Source organism: Magallana gigas, chromosome 6 (genome assembly GCF_963853765.1).
Source record: "Magallana gigas chromosome 6, xbMagGiga1.1, whole genome shotgun sequence".
Taxonomy (NCBI): Eukaryota; Metazoa; Mollusca; class Bivalvia; order Ostreida; family Ostreidae; genus Magallana; species Magallana gigas.
In genome coordinates, this window is record NC_088858.1 from 31,535,269 (window position 1) to 31,551,753 (window position 16,485).

The 16,485-nt window shown below is 34.1% G+C and overlaps 1 protein-coding gene and 1 long non-coding RNA gene across 2 annotated transcripts; both read left to right on the forward strand.

The window, feature by feature from the left end:
• Positions 1–7,023: 7,023 nt before the first annotated feature.
• LOC117689334 (uncharacterized) lies at positions 7,024–8,354 on the forward strand. Its single transcript, XR_010715181.1, has 3 exons — positions 7,024–7,082; positions 7,576–7,855; positions 7,985–8,354. It is a non-coding gene; the product is annotated as an uncharacterized lncRNA (long non-coding RNA).
• An 853-nt stretch (positions 8,355–9,207) lies between these two features.
• Positions 9,208–10,913, forward strand: LOC136269752 (uncharacterized). The gene has a single exon (XM_066088252.1). The coding sequence runs from the start codon at positions 9,210–9,212 to the stop codon at positions 10,911–10,913; it is 1,704 nt and encodes a 567-aa protein (XP_065944324.1). The 5' UTR covers positions 9,208–9,209.
• The last annotated feature ends 5,572 nt before the right edge of the window (positions 10,914–16,485 follow it).

The window sequence follows — 16,485 nt, forward strand, 5'->3', positions numbered from 1 at the left end:
GTAGGACGCACCGTGAGGGACCATGTGAGAGATACATACTTTTCATGAAGACGTTTCTATGCATAGTCAACATCTTAGAATTTTAATTATAAAATTACTGTTTACAATTTACTACTTTATGTACCGGTACATTATACATATTACTAACATGGTGAATTTATTAATGAATAATTATAATAATAATGAATTAAGATGATGTCAGGGTATTTCACTGACTATAAATAAATACAACTATTGGTGCTAAAGTCATTATTGATGATAACATTTAATAGAGTTGAAAACAATCAGATAAAGCAACTTAAGTATATACATGTAGTCACATATATCCGCCATTCAATCAAATACATGGACATGTAAACTACTTAAACATTAAACAAGCAATACAGCGCATCATCTCAACTTGCTCAAATAATATCATTGTCAAATATTTAAAGATGAAACAATTATTCTTTCATTACAACTTTCATATAATTTTTACTGGTATTACACACTACAATGAATAATTCAAACTAGCATAAACTTGAATACTCTTATTGCTAAAAGTGCAATGTATCACAATTGTATCATATAACATTCTTCAGTGAACAGTGACTTAAAATGCACACATCATTAAGATAAAAAATGACTCATTTTCAAAGAGGAAGCTTATCATCCAAAGCTTAGAGTGGCACTATATATTTTAAATAGTAAATGTAAATATAAATAGGAGGCTCATGGGCCACATTGCTCACCTGTGCAATATAACTAGCTATTACTTTGTCAGCTTTATGGGATCAAATACAAAATACTCGACGTATAATTTACATGTTTAGGTCTTGTTTACAAAGATGATCAAATTTTTCTTACAAATATCTATATTAAACATTAAGCACCTTTCATTGTTTCATATATCAGAAAAATATATAATAACACTTTGTCTTCTATCCTATAAAAAAATTCATCACCTTTATGACACATAAGATGCATCATCCATGCAAGTTTGGTGAAGTTAGGACCAGTAATAACCAAGATCTCATCTTCAGAGGGCACCTGCAACAAAAACTTTATCCAGCTCTAAAAACCTTAACCTCCTCCAGCATCCGAAACCAAAAGCTCAGATTTAGCATTCAAGCCTGTCGGGTGCATCAGTATCATAATACGCACCATCCATGCCCCCCTCCCCCACTTCGTCTCAGTGAGCTTAAAAAAACAATAATTCTTCATTAACTACCTCTGAAAGAGGACATGTATAACTTTCTATCTTAAGAAACTGCAGTCACTTTCATATTAAAATGCTTTGTTTATAGTTTGGTTAAAATTGACCTTGAGTTCTGAAGAGGAAATTGTGAACAGATTACAACATGAACGATGACAACAACCACAATAGACAATTTTTTTTTATCAGAAAAGCTCAGTTATATTTTCGGTTCATTTAAAAAAAACTCTTCAAAAATGAAGTGGATATATGATTAATTATGAGTAAAAATGTCATTATGTGGTAAAGGTACAATAATAAATTAAACAATGTAAAACAAAACAAAATAAAACATTTTTTTTTGTTTATGACAATCAAAATAAATGTATGTCACCACTATGATCAACAATGTCAATTTTAGCAAGCATTCCATTAGAATACCAAAGTCAAGAATGTGACATTTCATGTATCTAGATAAACATCAAGGGAAAAAAAATTAACATCCAGCTTATCTAATAATTTTAAACAAGAGGCCTATGGGCCACATTGCTCACCTAATTAACATAACCATAATAAAATCAGCTTAATGGAGTAATTATGATACAAATTATCTGGACAATGTAATACAATATATTTACATATACCAAGTATGATTCCCTCATTTCTTACAGAAATTCATAGCTCTATAAAACAGCAAAACTGAAATCTACATGGCCTATTTCTCGATTGGTCAAAATCTACGGCCACCTAAGAAAATTCATGAACTGCATGAAATAGTCATGAGGAAGTCAGACTCAAATTTCCATAGAAGACGTTTGGCTGTTTCTTTTAGCTATTGTACTGATGTATATTAACAGTAAAAAAAATAATGCTTTCTTTGACGATTCATGCAAGTTCTGAAGGTAGTGATCATTGCAAAAAAATATTTTGTATTAAAAAATGGGTTATGTATTTTTTCTGCAATGTTGCCACCTTCATAACCCGTATGAATCTCCAAAGAAAGCATTTTATTGTTTAAATATTTTGTATTAAGAAATACCATATGTTATAACACTGCATTTTTTGAAAATAATTTGTTTCCAATGTCATCCCCCACCCATCCAATTGTATCCACTTTCGGGGATTATGATCTGAACAAACTTCAATCTAGACTACCTAAGGATCCTCCACATAAGTTTCAGCTTTTCTGGTCGAATGGATTAAAAAAAGAAAAAGATATTTGAGAAACAAGCAACAGATTTTCAATAATTCTTAATTATCTCCCTTTAAAATAAGATTTGGCCGTTTGTTTTCACGAACTTAAATATCCTTCACTAAATAATGTTTTGAGCCAAGTTTGATTGAAATAGGTCCTGTGGTTCTGGAGAAGATGTCGAAAATGTAAAAAACAATTAAGGATGAACGAACAGACAGTTTGACGCCAGACAAAAAGTGATTATAAAAGCTTCCTTGAATTGATTGGAATTATTATTTAACATTCATTGTCTTTTAGCATTTGAGCGACAACTTCAGGGTGCTCATTAAGAATCACCTGCAATTTAACATCATAAAAGTTCTTTTTTATTTGCAGGACCTCTGTTTCCACGTCCATTTTCTTGATTTCCTTCTGCAGTTTAGTGTTTTCCAGTCTTAAATTCTCCATTTCGAGCTCCTGGATGTTAATCTTCCTTTTTCTTGATTACTTACTTGTATCTAAAATAAATTTGATTTTATATGTTCTTGATGTATTGTTAAAATGTTCACATTTTCAATGTTCAATATTAAATCATGTCTTAGTGTTCAATCAAATTTATCATCTTATATTGAGATGTTACTGCTGGTTTTAGTTGGCCATAAACAAACTCCGCAGCCTTGCATTGAATCCTTGGTAATAGTTGTTGTAGGTTTTCATGTTCATCCCATCTATTGAGATTAGCAACTGACTCAAACCTGTTATGCCACACTTTCCATGGATATGTGCCTGTAAAGGGGGGTAACTTGGCCCCAAAGGTTTTACTATACCTTCCGTCTTTTATTAGGCTGGATGTGTTTCCTGTTGAAACACAGCTTCCATCATCATCTTCTTCAGTGGACGAGGAGTCTGTACTTACCTCCCTTGTAAGTTTACTACATGTACTAGAGGTCAACTGACGCTTTACTCTTGAGTTTGTGGTACGGGAATGATGGGTAGAACCAGTAACTAATTTATCATGTGGTTTTTTACCGGTACTAATTTTCCCATTGAGCTTTTGTACCATTGACCTCATCTCTGTCATTGTGGTTGTCACTTCCTCAATGAGAGCTTTGAAAGTACCTACAATCCCTGCTTTCTCCGTGTGTCTTCCAACAGCAGCCTCGTCATTCTCTGACTCTGCTCGATAGAATGGTGGTCGTGAGCTGTCAAGTGGAGATCTTACACAAGTAGAGGTAGGGGTGTTCCTTACAGATGGAACTACGAATCTTACCTCGTCTTACTAGTATATTCTGTCTCTGCACTTGCCCCTCTGTGGGAGTTTGAGCCGACCCTACATGTACTGGAGTTCCCAATGAAGGAGGATTGTTGAGTAGGTAGACCATTATTGTCTGATGTACATGCTGTATCTCTTGTTTCAGTCATTTCCATCTTTGGACTGTTTCCTATATTTCGTTTTACCAATATCTCATCAGCTGACTCCCCATCAATTTTAGGGTCTACATCACTTGACTCTAAATTGTTTACCCTTCTCTTGTGTGCTCTTGTCTCATACATTGTATCCGTGAGTCCGTTTCACTGGATCCTAATTAAAATGTTATAGGATCCCACTTCTGACACCAAAAATATGTAACGTGCTAACGCTACACTTTGGTTTGATTTGTTCTTCTGACACCAGGTACTTTACTGGCAAGTACCAAACCCAAATATAAGTAAATAAAATAAAGTCTGCTGTAAAGTTTCACAATTTATTGATACACCAACTATTTCTTACAAGACAGAAAATAAATAAATAGATAGCCTCCTCAAAACAACATTAATTAAATTCCTGTCCTTTTTATTCACTGAAATACCCTAATAACTCCAGTAAATTCACAACAACTTTAATGTTAAATAGTCTGATTCAGATAAATTCTAAATATGTGACTTAGACCTAACTAAAATTACCTAAGTATCCTAGTTTAAAATATAAACACTGATAAAAATTCCCACAAAAGAAGTTTGTAAGGTCTGATTCAGATATTAATCGGAAAATGTGACCTTAATTAATTATAATTCACTAATTAACTTTAAATTAATTGATCAGATTTCCAAATTATGGAAATATGTGATCAAAACCTAATCTCCTAAACCCAATTAAATTTCCGATAAAATAAATTACTTGCATCTTTAAACCCCCCATAATTGCAGACTAACGAAAATTAACGGATTCGCGCTATATATTCTCCGTTCATATCCGTTAAACCCAATCACTTATAAAATTCGTCTACTAAAGACAGATGTTGTTAACAGTAAACGGGATACATCCCAAATAACATAGGTCTATGAATAAAAATCACAAACAATTTAAGTTAAACTTTTTAAACACTACTTTTCATTCAACAAATCAAATATCAATATAAAAATACGATTTTGTTTACTTACGATGTTAATCTCAATGGAATTCACCGGGTATGACTATCTATGAGGGTGAACTCTAAAATAGGAAGTTTGACCCGGAAGTAGAGGTCAACTTCGGAACAGCAAAACAGAAATGCATACATGTGCAAGAAAAACAAGTGAAATACTCAATAAAGAGGAACTACAAAAACAGGATTATTAAAACACGTATTATTTGAATGTGTTGTGTTGCATAAAACATAATGCCTATTGTCAGTCTGTGTTAATATGTCAATGAGAGATATATTTGTCAATATGTTCATAATTAAATGTACCGGTATCTGACAGAAATTCCTTGTTTATTTTTCTACATTTGGTGCAACATAATCGTCAAACTATCCGACAACTATCTTAATGACAACATGACTACTGATGCATGGTCCCAATGCATAGCCTGAAGGGTTACAAAGTGTATTTCTCTCTTTTACAAAGATTAGCATAACAAGGATTGCTTTAAACATTTTATTTTTTATGTAAAACGGTAACAATACAAACTCGAAATAAAAAGTAGGTATGCAAGACATATTCTTTGCTGCATAAAAAATAACAAAGAACAGACAAAGTGATACACCTCAGATACATGTAACTTTGCTGCATAAAACATAACAAAGGTCAGACAAATTAATACCACAGATAACTACATTGCGGTATATATTTGAATGAATGAATGACTAGATGGTTCAAACTACTTAGATATGTAAGAATCTAAGGTACATTTATATCAAAACCTATGATATCCATACCATTACTTAAAAAACTTGATAAGTAAATAATTTTTTTCTTATATATGGATGCATAACTACTTCTTTGCATCTGGAAGCTTGCCAAGAATATTTGTAAGTCCTGAGAGCATTTTCATCTGTTCTTTGTGCATTGTCTCTGCACGTTTTCTCTCCTCTTCTACAAATCTTCCTTTAATGTATCGGACTGCTGACTGATGTTCCGTCGATTGCACCAACTGCATTTGGTAATTTTGCCCAAATATGTATCATATCCCGCCATTCATCAACTGATGGCCACGTGATAAATGAATTTGCTACAGCAGGCATTAACTTGTCAATTTCTTCATGAATTGTTGTGGTACTTACATCAAACAGTTGAAACAAGAAATTGTAAGATGGATAACATCTCAACCAAATCATAAATAAATAAAAGCGTACGGTTTTTTGGTGACAGATTATGGCCAGTCATTTTCCTACCCATAGCGTTAGTTATTTTCTGCACAAGGTCTAGAAAAGTTTCAAGACTCTCGCCTGTTATCTCATAAAAGCCATAGGAATGGTCTGAAAACATGCAGAATATATCTCTTCCTTGCCACACACCGGGTTCACCTGTACAAAGACGATGTCGCACATCCACCAAAGGATCAGGTGGGGGTTTAGTGATAATCATCAATATTGATAAAAATTGTTTAACAATAAAACAATCGGGCGGACACGAAGCAAAAGCTGGGAGAGCTGCAACCACAACATCAAAATCCATGTTTACCTGAAATTGAAACAATTCTTAATAAAAATTACCTGTTTTATATTTCTATAGTTTATATTTACCGGGGGATTGGAGGAAGGTGGGGGGGGGGGGGGGGTAGCAAGAGAGTTACTGAATCAATTAAAACTATTGGGGTCAATTATCGTTGGTTGTTACTATTTAATGAGAATGTTATATTTGCTAATACATGTACATATAATGTAGGAAGATTACTTGCATTTCATATTATTTGACACCCCCCACCCACCCCCCTAGGTTTATTTGCTGGTGAGAGTAACCAACGAAATTCTTGAACATTATGGCATCACAATTTAATTGATTCTAGGTTATTGGGGTTTTTATGGAAGTCTACGGGGTCTATGTTAAATTAATATATTTTTTTAGAAATCCATTTAATTTGTAATTCTAATTTAAGTTGCAGTTGGGTCAAGACCGCAATCAATCTTAATGATCGCATTCATTCATTGAATATACTTTTCTATACTATCATAATAAATAAATAATATTACTAATATAATTTAAAACGAAATAAATAATTACATCCTTTGTGTTGAGTTGAACGGATCCTAAAAAGATTAATTGATTGCATTCGTAACCTAATATTATTTAAAATCCTTCACAAAATTAACACCCTTTACTCTAAATACAACCAACCTTTGCTTACATTTTTTATTACTTTTGATATGACCCTTTAGTTTTTTGTTTGTTTGGTTTGTTTTGTACCGCTCCTCCTATTCTTTCATTCCGCTCAATTTCTTCCGAGAACACGGACTTACTTAGATATGGATGATTTGCCAGATATCCAAGATGGTAAGCTTTCATTTACATGTAATCTTTTTTATCAATATCTAAATACATATATGTATTTTATTTTCTATTGAAAACGACGTGCATTTCATTTTTATAGTGAACACATGCACAGTACATGTTAAATACATTTAAATAGATATATCATAAAAATGAAAATTGTTCGAAAATATTCAAAACTGTGAATTGTCATATGCTTAAGTTTAAATGATAATAAAATAAAAACCGACCCTCTCTCGGCAACAGTAAAATACAAGTGATTTCACAAGAGAAAAGGCCAATAACTCTTTTTTTTTTAAAGACAAGGCTTCCACCCGAACACCCCTCGCAAGTGCAAACTTGACGGAGGCGTTATCCCTTCATGCTTATCTATGATTAAATATAAAATAATAATTTTTGAAAGACATCTCCTTATTTCAATATATTTTTAACCATAAAAAATTAATAAGCATTGAAGTACATTTAAAATTCTATCAATCATATTTTTTAATTGCAGATAATTTCGAACATCAACAGCCTTTGGTAAATGTAAAACGAAAACGGGTGGTAAAGTTTTGCGATCAGGAAATCCTGTTGATGTTGAGGAGCTACCAGACTTATCCATGTGCTTGGGTCCAAATACACAAATCGATGATTGATAACATCCATCAGCTTCCATTAGAAACGCAGAATTTGTACAATTCCTCTAATGCAAAACAAATAAAAGATAGGCTTTCTACAAAGTTATCTAAATTGCTGTCTGTATCAGACCTCGATATAAAGAATATCACGATCAGGTAGTTTATATATTGTTTAAATAGAACTCTTTGTAATGTTCAAAATTATTTCTAAATAAATGTTCATATAAAATTCAACCAGCTTCAATTTTATAAATATAGTTGATAACTATTTTTGTTTTTTTTTAGGAATGAATTGAAGAAGGTAAGGGACATAGAAATCAAATTAGCACAACCTGTTCATAAAAAACAGACCGGGGTACGTGCGACCACTGATTTGAACGAATTGGATGTAAGATCTCAAATGATGCAAGATCTGTCCTCTTCCGAAGAGGATTTGAATGAGGCCAATTCCGATTCGTCTACGCCTGCTCCTTCCAAATCTGCATCTTTGACCGGTCCGTCTACATCTACGTCTTCATCTTTGCCCGGTCGGTCAAAATCTTCATCTGTGCCCGGTTCATCTAGATTTTCATCTACGCCTGGTACTTCTAGACCATCACCATCTCAAAAAGGAGTTCTCAAACGGCCACTTCTGAGCGTTATGCGGGAAAATCAAGAGGCGTATAACATTTTTATAACAAAAAAAGTACCAAAACTTCTTAAAGCTCTTGCTGTTGACTCTGACGAGTCTGATTAATTTAATAAAACACTTGAAGAACTCGTTTCCTGTATATTTTTTAATTTCATTAAAAAGGGATACATTTCCTCTACTTGTTATAATATGTATAAACAATGTTGCGGTATTTTTTTAAACATTGATAACGTTTCGGTCAAATATGTCGTCAAGTATCATTATGGAATATCTTGAAATTACTTCGAAAACATAAAAAATATTATACATTATATACGTGTACCTTAAATTACGTGAAATTAATCTTTAAAAATATCATAATTGAAAGAAATCAACATGCTTATTCTTATAAACGACGCACCCGAAGTCAAAAATTAAGTTCAATGAAAACAATTTTTTGAACACATATTTTCTTCAATTTTCGTGTTTGACATGTCCCATCAACTAAAAGGTCCGCAGTCCGAAGTCCTCTGTCTGGTGTCTGAGATTCCGAAAATGTTCAGTAGGCCTTCCAAGTGTAATAACCATTTACCTACCAACCCAATCGAGCGGACGGAATGATTATTCCGGAATAAGAAGGGTCCCAATCGAGTGCGCCCCTGGCTTTTTTTTAGAGATTGGTTTCTAGAATTTTTTCGCGTTACGAAGTATAGCGAAAAATAATTGTCCTGACGACATGTAAACAATTACGAAAGTGTGGGGTTACTAAGTTTACCTTGTTATGGAGTATTTAGCCAATGAAATTTCAGTATTGAGTGTACGTGTTTGAATTGATTCATGGGTTGTCAGTAAGGTTCACTTTCTAGCGCACGCCGTCCCGAGCAAGTCGTATTTTTCGTCATGGACGCCAGACAAATACAAAGCTCAATTTCAGAAGAAGTAAACAGAGTTGTTTCACGTCAGCAGTCCGAATTGTTAAGTAGTTTGCAAAATATGATGGACAGTCGTTTGTCAGTTTTTCAACAAAATATTCAACAAATTTCCGCGTCTCAAATATGCAAAATTGAGGACAATTTGAATGAACATTATGTGTTTCGTAAAAAAGGAAACGAGAATCAGTATAAGCATGAAGCCCGAGTGCTCACGAAGTTAAAGGAGGCCAGGGAACATTTAAACTGCGGGAGTGACGATGGAGTGGAGTCGGCAAAGAGCAGTATCGCTGAAGGTATTGAAATGGTTAAAAATCGCCAGAAAGTGATTAAGTTGGCAGATTCGTCTCAGCTTGGTTGGAAAGTAGTCCAGGAGTATCAGGCCAACCCCATAGCAGACGATTCGGACGATGAGAAGAAGATGTACAGAGCACAGATGAGAGCCGAGCGGAAAGTTTTCAACGGGAGAAAACGTCAGAGATTCGAACCCTATCAGAAGAAACCAGCGACCGTCTCCCGTATGGAGACAGATGAAAGATCAACGAGCAGTGGAAAACCCGGCAGATGTTTTGACTGCGGAGCTAAGGGACATTGGAGTCGGGATTGTACGAAGAAAGATGACAAAGCAAACAAGATAAGTGAAAATTTAGAAAAAATTTTGCCTATTTCAAATTTGGCGCTTTTTAATGATATAAGTAGTATCGTATCTCCAGTTGGTCGTTTAAGATCACGTTACAGCGAATGGGAGAAAATTGGGACAGGTAAAACAATATTAGATATTATAAAGTCAGGATATAAAATTCCATTCAAAACAAATCCTTCTTCTATTGAATTAAACAACAATAGGTCAGCGAGAGAGGAACCAGAATTCGTCACAGGTGAGATAAGGAATTTGATAGAAAAGGGATGTGTGTCACGGGTAAGGGAAAAACCTACAGTTGTAAATCCTTTGACGGTGGCCAAAAATAGAAACGGTAAGCGAAGGTTGGTACTGGATTGCAGGCACGTGAATCCTCATTTGCACAAGTTTAAGTTTAGATACGAAGATGCTGTCACTGCAAAAGAAATGCTTAAAATGGGAGACTTTATGTTTACTTTTGACTTAAAATCAGCCTATCACCATATAGAAATTTACGAGGAACACCGACAATATTTAGGTTTCTCATGGGAAGAAAATGGCAAAATTTCATATTTCGTATACAATGTTTTACCATTTGGCATTTCCACAGCAGGGTACATTTTTTCAAAAGTTCTTAGAGAACCGGTGAGGCATTTAAGATCAGAAGGAATAAAAATTATAACATTTTTAGACGACGGTATAGCTGCAGGCAGCAGTTTCGAAGTAACATCAAACGTAAGTTATTCAATAAAAATGCTTTTTCAAAATTTGGGTTTCTTGTTTGCAGACGACAAATGTAATTGGATTCCAAGTCAAAACTGTGATTGGTTAGGTTTGCATTGGAATACAGAGAAAGGTCAAGTTCACATCAGCAACGACAGAATTTATCGTCTAAATTTGTGTTTAGATACTATACATGGTGAGGTACAGAAAAATGTATTGTATTTTCGTGCAAAATTTTTAGCAAAAATTGTTGGTCAAATTATTTCCATGAAAGTTGTTTTTGGTGATATTGTTAGAATGAAAACAAGATTTTTGTATTACCAAGGGTGCTAATCTACGTCATCACCGGGATGACGTAAACATACACAGTCGGCCATTTTCTCTCGGTTCGAATAAGAGGTAAGGTTGTTTTGTACCCAGAGACTAAATACTTATTAAATACACCACTCTTACGGAATTACATTAGACCCACTCTATTATGCTAAAACTGTATAACTTTCCAAACTGCAGTCATTTCTGAAAACACCTCGCATTTATCCAAATGTATGCCGAGGTAACGTTAACGCACTTGCACTATCGTACATTCAATTCACACATTATATGCATGTTTTACAAATTATAAAACATATTTTTTAACAAAACTTATTATTAGCGGTCTTTTAGCCATTAATGAATTCATCTAGTCAATTTCAATCTATAATTTGATATTGTTGACAGCATTTGATGCTATTACTAATATCTTGATAACGTTAACACATCCATTTTTCAATGATAACGTTCACACTTTACTTATAATAACGTGTTTTCTTATTTTATCAATCTTATAATTATATACTTTTTATTTATAGGTGAAGATGGTTAAACGTAAAAGTCGATTGTGGCTAAATCACCCAAGATCAACGGCTGCAAAAATAAATTCTAAAAACAAACATATACATGTATAATCTGTCACGAGTTTTTGCTTCCACCACTTTTTGCTTGATATTTCAATAATAGTAAATACCTTTGTGCTCAAACTACGTTCATCCACTTATATGAAAAATGTCCAGATTATCTGTTTTGAAACGCCCCCTCTACCGCTTCGGGTTTCAATACACATCCCGAAATTGAAAGTCTACGGAGATTTTGCATTGCAACAGCCATTAATAAGCCCGGATGATAACGTTAAAAAATTGCACGATGTATTCCGAGTGTATTCCGAATGGATAAAAGATGTAAACATTCCCCATTATAAATCTCCGTAGGGAATCTGTTTTCGTTCCTGTGAATTTTTCTGAGAGGAAAGGGATAATTGTTCAATGAAAACATCTTGGATATATTCCCTTTTAACGATTTCAACTGTATTTCTTTCACGGGTATGTGTAATTTTATCAAAAATCACCAAAAAGTGATGGAAGCAAAAACTTGGGACAGACTTATAGTAGAAAATATACCGGTATGTACTAGTGATTCGCCACACAAAAACAATACTCTGATTTTGCGACGAAAGATAAAAGGGACACCTTCTAAATCACCTCCTTGTAAAGTAATTAAATAAATTAAAATAATTAAAAATGATTTTGATCAAGAATCTCCCGGGTCGTCTGATAAAGTTTTGAAGTGTCAAAACAACCAAATAGAAAGTGAAAGCATTAGCATGATTAGGGCCTTCTAAGAATAGGCGTGCTCTGCTTGAGCGGTTTGAAAACAATTCAAACATTTCTTTTTCAGACGAAACTGGTATAATACCTGTAGGCAATACGTGTATTTCAGACTCGGTGGACACTGCTGATATTCATGCAATGATCTTAAAAGTTTTACAACAACTCAAAGAACATGGTCTTGAAAGAAGATTTGTTCTTTTTTTCGAGTTGGTATAGAAGGGTTTATTCCCGATCAACAACATTGCATTTAGACTGTGGTTGGAAGTTGTTGAATGGTACGCTAATGAAAATACTACAACCATGCGGTATATGAATGAAACCAAATCCTTCTGGAAATTAGGATGGCATTTATTTGGGAGAAAGTTTGTAAGATTTATGTCTGGGTACAAGAATGTAACACAGGTGTTGTTTTCAAACCGCTCAAGCAGAGCACGCCTACTCTTAGAAGGTCCTGTGCATTTTACTCCAATGCTTTCACTTTCTATTTGGTTGTTTTGACACTTCAAAACTTTATCAGACGACCCGGGAGATTCTTGATCAAAATCATTTTTAATTATTTTAAATGAAACCGACGGACATTTTGATACAGAGGGGGGTACATAAAAAATCGTATTCTTCTTCAGTCTTTTGATAAATGGAGATTTTGATTGTGTCGAACGCTGCTTGAATACTTTACAAGGAGGTGACTTAGAAGGTGTCCCTTTTATCTTTCGTCGCAAAATCAGAGTATTGTTTTTGTGTGGCGAATCACTAGTACATACCGGTATATTTTCTACTATATGTTTGTTTTTAGAATTTATTTTTGCAGCCGTTGATCTTGGGTGATTTAGCCACAATCGACTTTTACGTTTAACCATCTTCACCTATAAATAAAAAGTATATAATTATAAGATTGATAAAATAAGAAAACACGTTATTATAAGTAAAGTGTGAACGTTATCATTGAAAAATGGATGTGTTAACGTTATCAAGATATTAGTAATAGCATCAAATGCTGTCAACAATATCAAATTATAGATTGAAATTGACTAGATGAATTCATTAATGGCTAAAAGACCGCTAATAATAAGTTTTGTTAAAAAATATGTTTTATAATTTGTAAAACATGCATATAATGTGTGAATTGAATGTACGATAGTGCAAGTGCGTTAACGTTACCTCGGCATACATTTGGATAAATGCGAGGTGTTTTCAGAAATGACTGCAGTTTGGAAAGTTATACAGTTTTAGCATAATAGAGTGGGTCTAATGTAATTCCGTAAGAGTGGTGTATTTAATAAGTATTTAGTCTCTGGGTACAAAACAACCTTACCTCTTATTCGAACCGAGAGAAAATGGCCGACTGTGTATGTTTACGTCATCCCGGTGATGACGTAGATTAGCACCCTTGATTACTGCATATCAAGCAAGGCTAGCTGGGAAGCTCAGGTAAAAATAACAGCAAATGCTTTGAGAGAAATTGAATTTTGGCGAAAAAGTGTTTCAATTTTGAATGGAAACGGTTGTTCCATTGATTTTGTAAGTGCATCAGATGTATGCAGCTTATTCTTATATTGTGACGCCTCGGATGTAGGCTTTGGTGGTTATTTTGAATGTATCAATGATAACAATGAAAATGATTTTATGGGGAGTGTAGTAGGAAATTGGACAGCAGAAGAAGCGATGCAGAGCTCAACATGGAGAGAATTAGAAACTGTTAACAGGGTCATGAAAAGTAAAGTCAGTATTATAAAAAATTCAAATTTAAATGTTATATCAGACAGTAAAAACGTTGCAAAAATCATGCAAGTTGGAAGCAAAAAACCATATTTGCAAATCATTGCAAGCCAGATATTTGAAACTTGCACCGAAAACAGCACTCAAGTAGTAATGTATGGAAGCCCAGAAATGAAAACAAAAGAGCAGATTTCTTAAGTCGTGTAACGGACATGGACGATTGGTCAGTACACGATGATGTTTTTAACAGTTACGAAAAACTATGGGGTATGCATACTGTCGATAGATTTGCTACACATTACAATAAAAAGTGTGAAAGGTTTAATTCTAAATATTGGTGTCCTGGTACAGAGGCAGTCGATGCGTTTACCCAGGTTTGGGTAAGTGAAAATAACTGGTTAGTTCCTCCGCCCAGTTATATACCAAGAGTTATTAACAAAATGATAGCAGAGAGGGCCACAGGTACATTGATTATTCCGGAATGGAAGTCGTCCTCATATTGGCCTTTGATATTTGAGGGAAACTGTTATAAAAGTTTTGTAAAATTTTGTTATTATCTACCTGACAAAAAATTGATAACGCATGGCAAGAGTAATAAATCAGTTTTTGCAAAATTTCCACTGAAGTTTAAGATGTTGGTATTGAGAATACAGTTTTAGAAATAAATACATGTTCATAATATTAAGATATTTCATTTTGGTGATGACTAATTTTTTCCAGGACTAGGAGTACAGTCACATATGGTACCTTTTATCATCAAAGAGTGACAGTACCAACAAGACCTACAAACATGGTTTTCAACGATGGAAGAAGTTCATAAATGACCACGGACACAGTGAGATTCCAGCACAGCCAATTCATGTTGCTTTATATATTACTTATCTGTTAGATTCTGGTGCTTCGTATTCTACAGTAAACACTACAATTTATTCAATAAAATGGATGCATGAAATCAGTGGTTATCCAGATCCCACAGATAATTCCTTTGTGAATTCACTACAAGAGTCGGCTAAACGATTAACGGGTAGACCAGTGCGCAGAAAGGATCCCGTCGACCGTCAGATGCTACAGACACTGTGCGATTCGCATACAGATACTACGGATGTTCTTATGCTTAGAAATTTAGCTATGATTTTGATAGGTTTTGCAGGTTTTTTAAGATTTGACGAACTAAGTTCCTTAAAATGTAAAGATGTCATTGTTGAACAAAATTATTTGCAAATTTTTATTGAAAAATGCAAAAATGATCAATACAGAGATGGAAATGAAGTACTCATCGCAAAAGGTTTTACTAGTGCTTGCCCATATGACATGTTTTTACGTTATACAAAGGAGGCGGGAATTGATATGTGTTCTGATCATTTTATTTTTAAACCCGCTTTAAGAAGCAGTGGTATTTCCAAATTAGTGACAAAAAATAAAAAGCTTAGTTATACTGCAGCAAAGCAAAATATTGTTAATCTTTTAAAAACTGTAGCTCCGGATTTAAATATCGGTCTACACTCCCTTAGATCAGGAGGGGCAACTGCTGCTGCAAATGCTAGTGTCAATGAAAGGTGTTTACAAAGACACGGGCGATGGAAATCAGTGTCTAGCAAAAATGTTTATGTGAAGGATTCTGTAGAAAAAAGGTTATATGTGTCAAAACAATTGTTATTATGATTATTATTTTTTTTTCTCTTCTTTTCTCTCCCTTTCTTTGGTAATGTCTAGGATCAGCCTGCTCGGTGCGCTGCAATGCAATTAAAGGGTTTTTTATTATGTATAGATATGAAATGAAGTGTGGACCTAGTATTTCTTTATATATCTCTGACATCTATTGCCTCAAGTACTGTTTGGAAATTTCTATTAAACAACTGCATTTTTAGGTCACCTGAGTAAACTCAGGTGACCTATTGCTATCCGTTTTCGTCCGGCGACGTGCGTTAACAATTTTACATTTTAACTTCTTCTAAAAAACTATAAGGCTAATGGTTACCAATTTTGATGTGAGGCATCTCTATGATAAGAGAAATCTAAATTGTGAAATTCGTAGCTCTACCACCCCGGGGCACCACAAGTGGGGCCAAATATTCCAAAAATAAAGCCCAAATTTAAAAAATCTTCCTTCTCTACTCCCACACAAGTGAGGAAACAACTGGTTGCATGGTTATAATCTCCATGAAGCCCGCTACCGAAATTATGAATATCATGGCCCGTGGGTCAGGGGTTCTGGCTCTAGGGTGGGGCCAATTTGGCCATAAAGTAGAAATGTATTTAATCTTAGAAAATCTTCTTCTCTACTCCCATATATATTTGTTAAAAACTAAATGCATGATATTGATGTCCATGAAGCCCTCCACCAAAATTGTGAAATTCATGACCCCTGTATGAGGGGTCGAGGCTCTAGGGTTGGGCCAATATAGCCATATAGTAAAAATGTATTAAATCTTAATATGGTAATATAGTGTTAATGCATATAATGTTTTAAAATCGTCTTCTTCTCTTTCTTTTCTTTTCTCACATATTTGTATGAAAAACTTACTTCATAATAATATTATTATGTT